Source organism: Microtus oregoni, unplaced genomic scaffold (genome assembly GCF_018167655.1).
Source record: "Microtus oregoni isolate MIOR12 unplaced genomic scaffold, Mior012 000083F_ref0000379, whole genome shotgun sequence".
In the NCBI taxonomy this organism is placed as follows: domain Eukaryota; kingdom Metazoa; phylum Chordata; class Mammalia; order Rodentia; family Cricetidae; genus Microtus; species Microtus oregoni.
The window spans coordinates 307778-323938 of record NW_024544543.1 but is presented as its reverse complement, the minus strand read 5'-3'; the positions used below and the strand labels follow the sequence as shown (position 1 = coordinate 323938).

The window sequence follows — 16161 nt, the reverse complement described above, 5'->3', positions numbered from 1 at the left end:
GGCAGTTTCTTTATTAATTAACCAATGAAAGCAACAGATTAGAAAGAAATCACTCCCACATCATTGCAGCTCTAGGGGCAATGCTGAGAATTGGTTCTGGGATAATAGAGAGAGTAGGGCGGGGGGGGGGGGAGGATCTGTGGACTGCCTGCCAGGTCTTCTAGCAGGTGTTGCCTATAGCTGGCCACCCGCGTTGAAGGCTGGGACATAGCAGTATGACAGGAAGGGAAGGACTGATCCTAGGTTTATGGTCTCAGTATCCTGGCAGATACAAACAAAAATTCACTCCAAAAAATGTAAAATTAATTATGATGATTATAGTGTAACTTTGTAAAATATTCTAAAATCTATAAATTCTATATTTTATATAAGTGGTATGATAGATGAATTATAACCTAAATAAGCTTTTATATAAAAAGGAGGTGACATTACCTAATGCCTTGGATTTTTTTTATAAGTAAGTTTTCAGAAAGTAAATTTTAATAAAAACTATGTAGATACCTGAAGAAATTCAACCCCATGAACAAGAACCAACCTAAATTATAAACAGCATAATGAACACTGAGGTTTCTCCCCAGTGTTGCTTCAAGGGAGGAACACACGATTGAGGCTGTAGACTTGGGACAGCATCCAAACACTAACCTTATGCTTCTGGTAACAGCAGAGGACAGTCCCACTGTTTCTAACTTCTACATGTTTTCTCTTTTCTGGCAGGGTCTTGAACTTGTAAGTTATATAGCTGAGGTGACCCTGAACTCTTAATTCTCCTGCCTCCACCTCCCAAGTGCTAGTATTACAGGCTAAACCATCAGACCCAGCTTCTGCCTGAGAAATCCTAAAAGTAGGGCCAAAGTATTTGCTTCTAAGTAGTTTATCTGTGTCTAAGAACAAAGCTCAAGAATATTTATAGAAATAGAAAACATCTACCACTCAGTAATTTCTGGCATCTAATCATAGGTTACCAGTCAGGAAACTACAGTATTAATGGGGGAAATAGGTTAATTAGAACAAATCCAGAACTAATGCACATTTTGGAATCAGCACCAGAGGATAAGATGTATACATATCACTGGTAGGTGAAATAAGTTATGATTCATCCACCCCCGTAGACCATGCATCCCATTCTTAACACAGTAAACCTAGGAAAGGGAAGAGGCTTTCTTCAGCACCCCAACATTCATATTGCTCTGCCTTAATGTGGCTTCATTCAGTGTTCTGTCAGTTTCTGTTGGTGATCAGAAGGCCTGATCCGTCAGTGAATCTCACGGCATTTAGAGCATAGAAAATCTCACCATTTTTTCATCTTTGCACAATTATATATAATGCTGTGTAGTATAGTGCTGTATCTGTGTTGAGTTTGTTTGAACATTACTGTTGATTTTCTGTGTTTACAGCCAATGAAGACCAGCCAGAGAAGCCTCACTTTGACGGTCGCAGTGTGATATTTGAACTGGATTCGTGCAACGGTAATGGGAAGGTTTGCCTCGTCTACAAACATGGGAAACCTGGTAAAGATCATTTCCAAAGCATGATTCTACAGTATGGGTGTGGTCTTCCCTGAACTTGCCTGTCAGCTATCAGTGAACAAAAAGCTCTCTGAGATGCTGTCATATCTCTTCTTTGTGCCAAGACTCAGCCCCTCTGATCCCCTCTGAACATCTCCTACTAAGCTAATTTCTGTATTCCATCTCCTTGTGTGAGTCACTTTGAACAGTCCATGGGACACATGAGAAAAGCTTCAGGAACGACTCATTCTGTTCATATGGTTGTGCTTTTGATAAGCATTCAGGAAATGTGGTACCTTTTTTTAATACTTTTATATGTAAGCCAGTTAAAAGCAATAGAAATCTGAATTACTAGACCTCAAGTCCCCACATTGAAAAACAAGAGAAAGCAGGGCTAAATGATAGTTACTGAGAGACTATGAATACCTAAACAGAAACCACTGCCTGCTCCTACAGACTGAGTCTAGAGCTGATCACATTTAAGCGCTCTTCTTACCTCGTTCTGGTGGTGTGAAGAGGCATAAAGATTAGACATTACCTCTGGGGAGAAGAGATTGTTTCCAGGTAAAGCTGCTGTAGAGAAAGACCTGGAGATGCATTGTAAACAATGATTGGAATTAGATATGAGAAAGGAGTGAAAGGAATAACAAAGCAGAGGGAAGGATGGCTAGAAGCCATTATTATGAAAAAGTTCAACTGATTTGTGGTAATGACAGTTCTCTTTGAATGAGCTTAAGTGATTAGCCTGTGCTCATCTCATTCAAAAGAGATGCAGCCACTTCCTCTCATGCAGAACTTGGCAGGCTTTCCTCTCTGAGCAAAAAGGTCTGGACAGTCTAGAAGACTAAAGAGTTGTTCAAGGCTGGTTAGGAGAGTGGCAAGGTTCAAATGAAAATGGTCAGGTAGTTTTGGAGAAGGAAGAGAGTAGGTGGGAAACACCTAGGGGAAGATGTTACAACTTTCTAGAAAGCTAATGAGCCAGAATAGGTGACAGAAATGGAAGGTCACAGATGGATATAAGATAGGAGCTGGCTTAATAGTGCCTGGGTTAGCTGACCTAGGACAGGGTATCATATGAGCGGGACTGCAGGAGTGAGCAGGTATAGACCGGTGCTTCTCAACCCCTTGGGTAGTCACATTATGATTCATAACAATAGCAACAAAAATAATTTTATGGCTGGAGTTCACCAACATGAGGAACTGTATTAAAGGGTGACAGCATTGGGAAAATTGAGAACCACTAGTATAGACTCTTACATTGGATTTTTGTTATTATTTGCTTTCAAAGCACTTTTGATTAGAGACCTCTTTTTTAAAAGATTGTTCCTTACAGTTTCTTTCCATCAAAAAAGGAGGGAGTGCTGAGTCCACACAGAACAGAAGCGTCTACTGAGATAGCCTTAATGAAATGCCTCATGGTCAAAGCCATTGTGTGATCAATCGGGAATCCATGAGTATCAGATTAATGAGAAAAAGCAGCCATGAAAGAGCAGAACTGGGGGCATAGAAGGAGAGTTTTATTTTGTGCTTTAAAACCTTTCTATTATGAGTTTCCCTTAACTTTCAATGTATATTGACATTTTAGCTAAAAGGAAAAACATAAAGCTGTCCCTTTCTTCTTATACTGTTTAGGATTAGCTCATGACACTGAGATCTGGTTCCTGGACAGAGCATTATACTGGCATTTTCTCACAGATACCTTTACTGCCTATTACCGCCTGCTCATCACCCACCTGGGCTTGCCCCAGTGGCAATATGCCTTCACCAGCTATGGCATTAGCCCACAGGCCAAGGTAAGGAGAGACTACCACCATCCCAAAATCTGTTGTGTATCAAGAATTTCCTGTGAAAGTGTTCCATTCCAAAATCCATCCGCAGTAATAGATGAAGGGGTGGAACCCAGATTTTCAGTAAGCAGTGCTTCCATTGTTGGCTGATAGCCTCACATGATTTGCATCTAATTAAGTAATCAGGATCAACTGGGGTGTTATTTTTAATTAAATGTCACTGAGGGCTTGGGTCCAGATAACTGTTTTTTGATTAACAATACAAACCCTTAGAAGGATTAACAAGTTTCTACTTGCCCTCTGCTCCTGGTATACATCTTCATTGGCAGGCACAGCTGTCAGTATGTATGCCCTCCTTGAGAGACTCATTACATGTAAAGTATTAATGCATGGGGTTTGTTGTTGTTGTTGGTTTTGTTTGTTTGTTTTGGGGCTTTTTTAAATCTTTGTGCTAACACAAATGTGGCAATTCTTCACTTTTATCTTTTCACTTAGCATCCCATATGGGTACATATAGAACTATCTTCTGCATACAGACTAGGCATCATTTCAAACAGGGATGCCAGGCTTATACAGCCTGCCCTGAAAATACCAAGTGGTGGCTAGAAATTTTTAGTGGAATGAACTGGTCTTGTCTAAAGAAAAATCATAGTGATTTCTTATAGGACTTAATTAGCAAAAAATTAGAGACTGCATTCCTCTGCGGCTTTAATAGATATGGGCTCATTCTTCTCCTATTTTCATAAGATCAGCTTCCATGCAGTCAGTGCTGTGAAGTGTTTGGGTCACACAGTGGCACAAAAGAAAAAGAAAATGTGGCTGTCCTTTTTTCGATGGCTTTCTGAGCAACTTCAGGTCTAGAGCACCAGCGCACAGCTTCCCATAGGGAAGTTCTGCAGGTCTAGAGCACCAGCGCACAGCTTCCCATAGGGAAGTTCTGCAGGTCTAGAGCACCAGCGCACAGCTTCCCATAGGGAAGTTCTGCACGCACCTCTGCCACACCCCCTGGACTTTCCATGGTGGGCACCGTCTGTGCTTTGATGGCAAGTGGAGGACGTTGTCCCCTGGTGAGCTCAGTAGTTCTCATACTGCACTGGATATGCTTGACCAGGAGCTGAGGGGTCTTTCATCACTTACTGTTAGTTTTTAAGGCAGTTTTTCATAAAAAAAAAAAATGTATAAAATCAGCATTACATCACTGGGTATGTAGACCAGAAATGTATTAGATTTTATAGCTTTTTGAATTTTGAAATAATCACATATACTTTACCAGCTGACAGTCTAAAAAAAATGTGGGTTAGTGATGGTCAGTTTATAATGTCTGTCCTATGTGTCCCTGCTCTCGGCCCATTTCCCCTTCAGGCTGTGACTCTTTCTCACTTCTGCCTTACAGCAATGGTTCAGTATGTACAAACCCATCACCTACAGCAACACAAGCCTGCTCACAGAAGAGACCGACTCCTTTGTGAATAAGCTGGACCCCAGCAAAGTGTTCAAGAGCAAGAACAAAATCTTAATCCCCAAAAAGAAAGGGCCTGTGCAGCCTGCCAGTGGCCAGAAAGGACCCGGGCCCTTAGCTCCTCCTTCTGCTAAACCTTCCTCTGGCTCTGGAAACCCTGTCCGAAAATAAACATCCCATCAGCTTCACAGCAGTGATATCAATGCACAGATGCCCTGGGGTGGCCCCATCCGCAGGCACTTTGTGACTGCAGGCTTTCTCCTGGGGACCAAAGCCTTAGCCAGGAGTTGGGAAGACCACATAAATTCTCCCCAGGAGTCCTTTCCTCCACAGGTTGTGCCAACCCCATCTCTGAAACCAGCTAAGACTTTCAGGTGTGTCTAGAGATGTTTTGTTTTTACATTTATACCCAATTCTTAATGTCTTAGCAGTAATTAGGTCCTCCCAAGTAAACCCATGGCTCAACTCATCATCATCAGTAACAACTAGTCATGTGACCATCTCAGTTACGAAAATTTTATACCCTCAGTTTCATTAGCCACATTTCGATTATGGATTCCATATGGGATAGCACGGAGACGGGGAGCACTTCTGTCCTGGAAATGTTGCATGCGAACACTTTCATGCTGTCAATGCATACTGTTAATACCTTAGCTTTAGAGGCTGTATGTTTTGAGAAGACACTTTCAAAGACACAGTCTTGTGTTTTTTATGATCTATACCACAAACACATCTCACTTAAGTCATTTCTTTTTTTTAATTTAATGTAAAAACCCACGTTTCTGATCATTTTCCTGTTTCCAGCTTTGTATGGATATTTCTACGTTTGCCAAAACCAACTTTTTAAGAGATTGACTCGTGTTGTATTTTATCTGTTAAAGCCAGTCTGTTCACAAGAACTTTTATCTGTTCTGCTCATTCACAGCTGGGAGCTGTCTCTCCCATCTACCTCTGTTCTAAGCAATACCCTGCCTGGAACAGTGTGGGTGCCAGGAGGCCTTTGTAAGCATGTCCTGTAATTCAGAAGAAACATGATGGTATTAGACACTGAGCCATCCCACAGGTTTATCTTCTGTTAAATATTAGGCATATAGCAAAATTTCTAGAAAGAAATTACTCTGATTTTCAGTTAAGAATATCTGATTCCTTCCTCTGTAGTCCTGGCAGTGGGCAACCCCAATGTTCTTAATGGCTACAATCTTTGTACTGATATTCCAGAGGTAGAAAAATAAAGAGTTCTGAGGAAGGGGAGACTGCACACACCCTTTCCCATTGGCTAGCATATGCTTTCTTGATATTTTCTATCAGTGGTTGTCCATCTAGGTTTTGTGTGCTGCCTCTTCCTACTAGTCACACTAGGCTTCTCTTTTCTGTTGTGATGGGAGCTACAGCTCTCTCTCTCTCTCTCTCTCTCTCTCTCTCTCTCTCTACCTGCACTCCTCTGACATCACCTTGAATATTTATGAACATTTCAAATTCTTGTTTGGGGGGCTGGAAAGATGGTTTAGCAGTTAAGGGCATGCACTGATAATGCAGAGAACCCAAATTCATCTTTAGCACCCACATGAAGCAGCTCACAGCCACCTGTAACTCCAACTCCAGGGGACCCAAAGTGCCCTCTGGCCTCCACAGGAACCTATGCACACACAAAGAATAAAAAGACTTGAAAAACATATTTTTTGTTGTTGTTGTTGTTCATCATAATAATACTCAGGAAGGGGATGGGGTCTTCAGTCTTTGTCTTACAATCTCTATTGCTGTGAAGAGACATCAATAACCATGGCAACTCTTATAAGGAAACATTTCATTGAGATGGATCGCTTCCACTTGAAGAGGTTCAGTCCATTATCATCATGGCGGGGAGCATGGTGGTGTATAGGCAGACACGGTGCTGGCTACCTCTTGATCATAAGACAACAAAAAGTGGTTTGTGACACTGTGAGTAGCTTGAGCAAAGGAGACCTCAAATCCCACCCCGACAGTGACATTCTTCCTCCAACAAGGTCACACCTCCTAATACTGCCACTCCCTGTGAGCTTATGGGGCCTTTTACATTCAACCTACCACAGTCTTTCTCCTCCTACCACTTCCATACCGCCAGGATCTCTGTGAGTTCGAGACCAGCCTGGTCTACAAGAGCTAGTTCCAGGATAGGCTCCAAAGCCACAGAGAAACCCTGTCTTGAAAAACCAAAAAAGAAAAAAAAAAAAGGAATTAGTCATCAAGGACTGGCAGACTGCCTGGCTGCAGCCACATCTTTTAATAGTTCAGATACTGAAAGGTAAGTGCTCCAGTATATTTTGGGAGTACACAGAGCTTCATGTTAGCAGTGTATTCCAATGTTTTAAAACATGCTGATACATGATCCTAGTTTATGTTTCAAGACACGGTCTGTCTCTATAACCCAGGCTGGCCTCAACTTTGCATCTGTCCTGCCTCCATTTTTCCAATGCTGGAATCAGGGCACATACCACCATACCTGTCCACTTCCAATGGAAAAATGTTTAAAACAACATCAATCTATCTTCTGAAGCAAAAGCAGCTTCAAAACCAACAGTATAACATTCAGTGTGGCAAAAAAAAAAAATTCTTTATGTGTAACTTGAGGATATGACTGTTGTGACTGTGGCAGATTACCCATAATTTAGGAGATAACATGAACCTTTTTAAATGATTTATTGTACTTGAACATTTAAAAATGTGTAACAGTTCCAAGGAAATCCAACAGTACCAGGCCGTCATTTGTCTGCTTTTGTGTTACAATTAGAAGCAATCTTACATTATCTCCATGTAGTAGGTATCCTTCACTTGGTATCTGTGGAGCTCTTGAGTTTGATAGCACAAATGAAGCACCAAAGGAGTGGTGAACAACACACGCATCTCTGCTCATGTGTATTCTTATTTGTCTCATCATACTGCCCTTAAAGGCCAGAATTAAGCAGAGCAGTAAATCAAGGGAAGCCCTGTATAGGTGCTATACACATAGGCTACTCACCCAGGAAACTGGCTCTTTGAAGAGAAAAATGGGCACTTCTAGCAGAGTCTTAACATGGAAGATGAATGAGTTAAGTGGGAGAAACCCCCCATGAGGCTGATGTTTTTAAAAATGCAGTTAGTCAAGTGGTGGTGGTTCATGGCTTTAATCCCAATACTTGGGAGACAGAGGCAGGCAGATCACTCAGAGTACAAGGCCAGCCTGCTCTACAAATTGAGTTCCAGGACAGCCAAGGCTGTTATGCAGAGAAACCCTGTCTCAAAAAAACACAAAAAAGTAAAAAAAAAAAAAAAAAAAAAAAAAAATTAAAAAAAAAACAACTTTTTAAAAAGTGCAGGAAAAATGTTAGTATATGTTATACAAGAAACTTAACTGCCCAGGAAAAAATCCCTGTTTTAGAGTCACAAAATGAGAAGAGAGCTGAACCCCTCATGCTGTAATGATGTAGCTAGTAGCACATACCACACACAGTGTCACGTCACCCTGCTTGTAGGGAGGCAGCCAGGCCAAAGACAAGGATGAAAGGGTCCAGCTAGTATGCACACAATAGCCTTTAGAATCTAATGCTTAAAGCACTGGTATCACATGGAAAATAAGATTCTTGGATCGCAGTTCAGATCTACAAAATCAGAATTGCCAAGGAAGATTCCAGGTATCAGGATTCTCTTTCCTTTTTTTTTTTTTTTTTTAAGACAAGACCTCGCCATGTATCTCAGACTGGCCTACAGCTATGTAGTCTCCTGCCTTACACATACAGACACACCCTGCCACTAATGTTTTAATTACAGACGTACACCACTATGCCCACTATGGGATTTTAAGTCAATTTGACAGTAATACTGAGTCTGAAACATTCTGCTTAAGGTCTGAGTTGTTTGGTTTTAATTTCATGAAAAATAAAAAATCTTTTTGTAATCCAGTAAAGCATATATAATACCTGGAATAGAGGGGCTGAAGATATGGCTTAAAGGTTAAGAGCACTGGCTGCTCTTCCAGAGGATACAGGTTCAACTCCCAGCACCTACAAAGCAGCTCACAACTATCTATAACTCCAGTTTTAGGGGATCTGGTACCCTCACACAGATAGGCAGGCAAAGCACCAATACGTATAAAATAAGTGAAAAATTTTTTTAAAGAATAATGAATAGATTCAGGCGAGGGTGGCACACACCTTTAATCCCAGCACTTGGGAGGAAGAGGCAGGCAGATCTCTGTGAGTTCAAGGCCAGCCTGGTCTATAAGAGCTAGTTCCCAGGATAGGCTCCAAAGATATTAAACATTTACAGATATGAATACAACAGTGCCCGTCACAGTTTCAATAGTTACTGTCTCATGGCTAAAGTTTTAGCTATACTCCTATTTCTCTAAATTTGTCTCTTAAACAATTGCAACCTATTAGTTTTTAAGCCATATGTCTTCCTTAGGTTTTAGAGGTTGCTCTGATAGTTATAATGCATGTTCCTTTCTCTGTTTAGAGCAGTAGTTCACACAGGGTCCCTGGTCGCACTATCTGTGCAAAGTAATTCTGACCATTACAGCTGAATGGACTACAGGTAGGTAGCAAACCATGGCTGTGCTCTTAAATTTGGAATATGTAGATAGATCCCCTACTTGGCTTCAGTCAATCCCACTTTGTACCATAACCAACAGCAATTTATAGAAGATAGTATTTTTCTTACAGTTCCAAAGGCATCCATAATGGCAGGAGAGGCATTGCTGCAGGCAGCCAGAGCAGGAAACTGAGAGCATATATTCACCTGCAAACATGATGCAGAGAAACCAGGAGCAAAGCTATACTATAACTCTAAAAGGTCACCCCTTTCCTCCAACAAGGCCACACTTCCTAAATACTCTATGGCTTCCCCAAGCACCACCAATCCGGGACCCACTACTCAAATATGTCGACCTATGGAGAATACCAGCCAAGGATTTTCTTATAAACCCACACAGCCTCCATAATGGAGTTGTGACTGCTAAATGAGTTCAGGCATAGAATCAGTCCTCAGAAAAGGCAGTTGCTGTTTTCCTGTTCTCCCTTTCTAATGTGTTCCCACTGTTTCTAGCTGTCGACTGTCTGCTAGCAGCTGTGCTCTCCTAAGCCATTCACTCTTTGTTCCAAGACACCAGTTTGGTTCTCCCCTGTGCCTGTTTACCTGCCGTTTCCTCCTGCAGTTCAGCTCGAGTGTGCCTCTCTCCAGAACTTGATGTAGCCCCAGCTCTTCTGTAAGGAGATTACCATTCAGTGAATTTTGGTCATCTTACCTGACCTCTGTGGTTCCAGCAGATTTTTGTGACCAGGGGTTTTTGTGCTACTTTGGAAAACCATCATAATCATTATGAAGCCCCATGGACCATTAATATATAAAATTTAAGTTGGTTATACAAAATTTTGCATTAAGTCAAATGTGTCATATTTTAGGACATCTAAAAATTAATGAGGAAAAAGCTATGAAATTGCGTAGCTTTTTAAAAATTGAGAAGACAGTAACTGCCTTATTTTAGAGTCTGGATACCCTTAGTCTAGCTTACAGATTGTATTTGTCAGAAAACCTTGTCATAATGAAATACATTACACATGAAGCCACGAGTGCCCCTCATCTTTTCTGCACCACGTATTCTCTACTCAGAAGCCTAGCTGACTGGGTATCCCACCAGCAGCTATCTTGATAAGACTCTTAAAGAACAAAAAAGTAACTTGTGAGACATGCTGGGATGTACCACATCTTATCCTGTGTCTAGGAAATGTTCTTCAGCAGCGTCGATGCTCCATTTCTTCGGATGTAAAATGAAAATTTATGGAAGGGCTGTAAAACTCTATTAAATAATGCAAATCAAGTACATGGAGATGGCTTCAATAAGCAACAGCTTTTTAAATAGCATTCAGAAAGTCCATTTTCTCCCCATGAATTACCTAACCAACAGAACCGACTACTCTACTGGATGATATTTTGAGAAAATTGATGATCTATTTTAATACATATCTTCACTGTCTATTTCAAAGTCATTAGCTTTCTTTTAAAATTGAAAAGACATTTCATTTCTTAAGCAATTTGGTACTTTTGTGGTGTAGTTATCTCTCTGATAAAATGATTTCTAATCAAAACTAGAAATAGCTAAAGAATGGTGGATAACTGAAATTTAATTCGATGACAGCCTCGCACAGCTTCTGTTATGCCTCCTAAGGAGAGGGATCATGGTTCTCCCTTTCCCAACTGATTGCCCAGCCCTGACATGCAGTTACCTCCAGACCTGGCTCTCTGTGCAAATTTGTATAGTTATACCATTTTTTTAAGGACTGCCATAACGAGTTACAACAAACTTGATGGCTTAATAGAACATAAATTTACTCTCATGTACTTCTGGAATCCAAAAGTTCAAGATCAGTTTCATAGAGCCAAAATCCAGGTGTCACTAAAACTGTACTTGGGAGGCTGTCCTGGAGAGCCTGTCCTTGCCTCCTCCAGTAGATGTTACTTTGGGGGCACATCAATTCTTGCTGCTTCTGCTTCACCTTCTCTTCTGTGTTTCTCAAGTCTCTTCTGGCTGACCTTCATAAGGACTTGTGATTGGATATGAGGCACACCTGGACACTGCAGGATGCTCTGCCCGCACCTGTAAATGTCTTCTTTAGAAAGGAATGTTAGACTTCAGAGATTAGAACCTGAGGTCCCAGAGGTGCCATGAGTCAATGTGCCACAGTAGTGTTTGCTACTACACCGCTTCAAGGGACCATGAATGATGTAAATTTTTGTTTTGAGAGCCACAGATGATCTAGAAGCAACTTAAGAGCTAAGAGACTAAACTGCTACTTGTGCCCCTGCTCTTCATCCCTGTGTTGTGTTCAACAATGCACTTAAAAGAAGAAAAAGACTGTATCTCCAGCCTTCCCAGGCTCTATGCACAGTCTCCTTTATCCCCAATTCCCTTTAAGTTACTTTAAACAGAAAATAAAGCCTTACTGCTGAGTAGTACTCTAATATGTATATATTCCATACTTTCTTCATCCATTCTTCCATTAAAGGGCATCTAGGTTGTTTCCAGGTTGTGGCTATTACAAACAATGCTGCTATGAACATAGTAGAGCATATACTTTTGTTGTATGATAAGGCCTCTCTTGGGTATATTCCCAAGAGTGGTATTGCTGGGTCCAGGGGTAAGTTGATCCCGAATTTTCTGAGAAACCGCCACACTGCTTTCCAAAGTGGTTGCACAAGATTGCATTCCCACCAGCAATGGATGAGGGTACCCCTTTCTCCACAACCTCTCCAGCAAAGGCTATCATTGGTGTTTTTGATTTTAGCCATTCTGACAGGTGTAAGATGGTATCTTAAAGTTGTCTTGATTTGCATTTCCCTGATCACTAAGGAAGTTGAACATGACCTTAAGTGAAAAAAAAAATCAGTTATCTTCAACAAAATAACATTTACCTCTCATCACATCCCAGCATTTATGTGACACAGTAGTACCTATGATAATGACCTGAAGGATTAGCAATGACATCTTACACAGGTAAAGTAGCACACTCTTTAACAAAGGTCTTATAGAGACATTTAGAATGTAAAAATTGCTAATACAGGGCCCAGAGAGATGACTCAGGCTGCTCTTGCAGAAAACCAGAGTTCAGTTACTAGCACCTGTATCAGGCTGCTCACATCCATCTAAAACTCCTATCCCAAGGGATCTTATGCCTCTTCTGGATTTTACAGAGTACACACACACATTTTAAAATTGCTAAATGGAGGGGGATAGATTATAAAGTGGCAACAAGAACAGGAAATAAAACCCTCCAGTTTCACTAAAAGATAATGTTACTAAGCTTAAAGGTACAAAATGGTTTTTTTCAAGGCTCTTTTGAGCTTTTTTAATGTATCTGTTTGATCGGTAGACTTGAACAATCCAAAAGGAAAAGAAATGGAAAACAGTGTTCTAGAGCTATCCTGAAAGGTAGGCTTGACAGACTTACTGGTATATTTTAACTACACTTTGACACTTCCCAACAAGGACCTCAGTTTACCTCCTGCAGCATGTCTACACTAACACTCCCTCAACAAGCATCTCTGGGTAAATAAAAGAGAATTCAAGAGCTGACCTCTTGCACCACAGTCTTGTTTATTCCACATGATAGGACATGAAAAACTGGTGAGAATCTTCTGTCTTTTTTCTGGCTTTCAGGGCAGGAAAAGCCAAGCATAGTTCACTAGGCACATACTGTGAAGAAGGCTTTGCTCAAACATGTCCTATTGATCAATTCCTTTCTAGCGTGAGAGTTGTCAACACCAAAAAAAAAAAAAAAAAAAAAACCTTATTTGTATCTATTCCTAAATAAAATGAATCACTCATGCACGCACATGCACACACACCACAACTTCAGCTTGCTACCTATGCTACCTAGGTTGCACAAGGACAACTAACCCACAGAGATAGTAGGGAGTCATATGAAGACAGCTAGCCAATTGGGCAAGGATATTCACCTGACATTCTCCACTGCTAAGCTGATGTCACCCCCTAGAGTAAGCTCCTGCAACCTACACATTTAATTTGTCTAAAAACTTCCCTTTGCCTAGCCTCCATAGACACCTAGCAATGTACCGTAGTTCACCATAGCACATGCCATGCCCTGGATTGCAACATCCCTGCTAGTCCTGAACAAACAACATCCCTGCTAGTCCTGAACAAACAACATCCCTGCTAGTCCTGAACAAACAAACTCAGCCCCTTTTCTGCTTTTAGGTTGTCAGTGGTAACGAAAAAGTTCTGTTTGGGAAAATTGCGTTTGGTTTTATCTAAGTCTCATATAAAGAAAGAAAACAATACCTTGTGGGACTGGTGCAATGGCTCGGCGAGTAAAATGCTTGCTATACAAACATGATGAGTGTGGATCCCTAGTTCTGTATAAAAGCCAGCCTTAACCGCTAACCAATGTGACCCAGCACTGGGGCAGGTTGGAGACAGGCAGGGCCTGGAGCTTACTGGCCAGCAAGTTTAGATTCAATAAAAATCTTCTAGATAATTAATAGTAATAATAATAACAACAACAATAGAGAGCCATGGAGGAAGATGCCTCACATCATCCTCTATTATGGTGCATACAGGAATATAACACACACACACACACACACACACACACACACACAATAAAATTCCTTGCAACTCAGTGGCTTTCAAAGTCATCTTCACATTAGTAATAGGGGGTAGAAATGAGATGATCTTTTAAAGGTTCTCAAGTTCAGTCCACACTCTAAACCATCTCGGTCACATCTTGAGGAGGGTAAGAGAGGAAGCTAAAGATACAAGTAGCTCTGAGTACACCGGGTGAGCTCCATCCACAGACTTTGATGGGCATCTCTGGCCTGCTGCATTGTCCCATACTGCAGTGAATATATTCAAATGAAGCTCTAAATAAAAGACTCTCCTTGCCTAGCAGCAGAGGAAGAAACTGGTTAACCTCACTTGCTTCTCAGAAGCATTTGATCCCTAAACTTAATGTTATATTCTCCCAGTCACTCTGATTGTGACCTATGCTAAAACAACAGAATTCAGCAGAACACTAGGGCCTCCCGAAGGGCACCGAAGTATCCATTCACCAAGCAGCGTGACAACAACACAGCTTCCTGTGTTTATACATTCCTGTCCTGTGTGATAGATAGCCCATGCCTGAGTTCGGTGCTGGGGCAATAAGCCAGTGCCCTCAAAGCCAGTAAACCACTTGTTAAATGATTCACATACAAAAGGGAAATGACTATAATGTCCTATGTCTCCTTCCCAAGGGGCGATTAAATCAGTTCCCTGGTCTGTAATCTACAAACCCGCTGACACTCCCAGGTTCTCATGCAGTCCTCACATCCATCAGGTAGCCTCTCCCAAATGCCTGCTTGAAAGAGTGCTCAACACAGGTTAGGGAGGGCACAGTCAAAGGGGCAGGTGTGAATACGTCATCTTTTTATGGCTAACATCTGCTGCACCTTGTCTATAAATCACCGTTCCAGATAGGGGCGCACAAAGCTTTTGAAAGGTGGAATATTCATCCAGCTGCTGAAAGTAGCTCCTGTAAATGGCTTACCTTTTCCTGGTTTGGGAGATAAGCTTTTCATGGGGGAGACCTGGCCAGTCTCTTCCTAGGCACCTGCCATCCCCAGTGTCACTCTGAAACCCCTAAGACCCCAGCACTAATGCTGTTTTGAACACTGTAGGTCTTGATCACTTGCACCTGAGACAAGTGAATGTAAAACCCATAAGGTTCTCTGTAGACAGCACTTTAAGTTCTACTTCATCTAGGTGATCAGTAAAGTTTCTGAGAAAATGAATTTTTATAATAAAAGGCAAAATATGTTGTTTCCAGAATAGTTCAGAATAGTGTGGCAAGCTACCCTGGTCTCTGTTTTAGCTTCACACACATCAAGCGTCATGGAGAAGGGAGAGCATAACAAGGCTAACAACAGCTAACATTTCCTGCAACAAGTGGAGGATGCTAAAATGCTAAAGAATGTTAACTAAAAATAAAAGAATGTTAAAAAGCATGTTTTTGAGGCTACTCAGTCAACAAAACACAACCCAAAAGACCTGAAGAGCATGCCAATCAAGAGTCCTTGCTGATTAGGAAGGATGTGAACCTGCGTAGCTATTTAAGATCCTTCATCTATGAAATAAAAGTTTCTAGTGATGACATTAAACTCTGTTTATTTAGTAGTTGAAACATGGTGTACATTTATGAGCTTATATAAACATTTAGTACATCTAAAATCCACAACTGGTAAACAATCTGTGCTTGCTTTTGTGTACAACATTGGCATTTATATCTGGACGTTTTGTTGTTGAGGAGACCCAGGTTCCGAGTCTAATCACATTGCCTCGTGTTATCATAACAACTGTGACAGAAGTGATTTGATCCTTACAAGGACTGCTGCTTCCTAGAAAAGGTGTCACACTGGGAACTAATAAACCAGGTATCAAGGAAACAAGAGAAACACAGCTGACTTGATAAAGAAAGTACATGCAGGAGATTCCTGGGGATCCACGTCAATGCATGGTGGTGCCACAAGCAGTGGGACACCCAGAAATGAGCTCTCGGTTCTGAACCATCAGATGGTCGAGTCTCCTGCCCCTGCTGAGAAGGGGGGGTAGCCAGAGTGGGCGCTCTGCTAGGCACACTTCCTAGGCCCTACAAACGTCACAGCTGCAGTTCAGATGTGCCAACCAGGCCCAGGGCTCTGGCTTCTTCTGGAGTCAGGCCACTCTTCAAGGTCCTTCGTACTGCAGTGGTCCCCACAGGTCACAAACAAAGAGACAAGAAGAGAAGGAAGTATTAGCCAGAGACATATGGCACTCAGCGTATCAATACCCACCTACCCAAAACATCCAGGGTGACCCAGGACTATTCTGCTCTTTCTGAATGAAGTACCCTGGGAGAGGCCATGG

General features: G+C 41.5%; 2 protein-coding genes across 2 annotated transcripts in view; one reads left to right on the top strand and one right to left on the bottom strand.

Moving 5' to 3' along the window:
• The window catches only part of LOC121441908 (tubulin polyglutamylase complex subunit 2), a 59287-nt gene extending 52876 nt beyond the window's left edge, over positions 1 to 6411 (top strand). The window contains exons 5-7 of the mRNA XM_041643319.1: positions 1395 to 1508; positions 3138 to 3298; positions 4686 to 6411. Of these exons, the coding sequence (XP_041499253.1) occupies positions 1395 to 1508; positions 3138 to 3298; positions 4686 to 4922 (512 nt within the window). The 3' untranslated portion in view covers positions 4923 to 6411. The remainder of the gene's footprint in view (positions 1 to 1394; positions 1509 to 3137; positions 3299 to 4685) is intronic.
• A 9001-nt stretch (positions 6412 to 15412) lies between these two features.
• Positions 15413 to 16161, bottom strand: part of LOC121441899 (FH1/FH2 domain-containing protein 3-like) — a gene marked incomplete at its 5' end in the record, with an annotated part of 239631 nt that continues 238882 nt past the window's right edge. The window contains one exon of the mRNA XM_041643264.1: positions 15413 to 15996. Coding sequence (XP_041499198.1) covers positions 15914 to 15996 — 83 coding nt within the window. The remainder of the gene's footprint in view (positions 15997 to 16161) is intronic.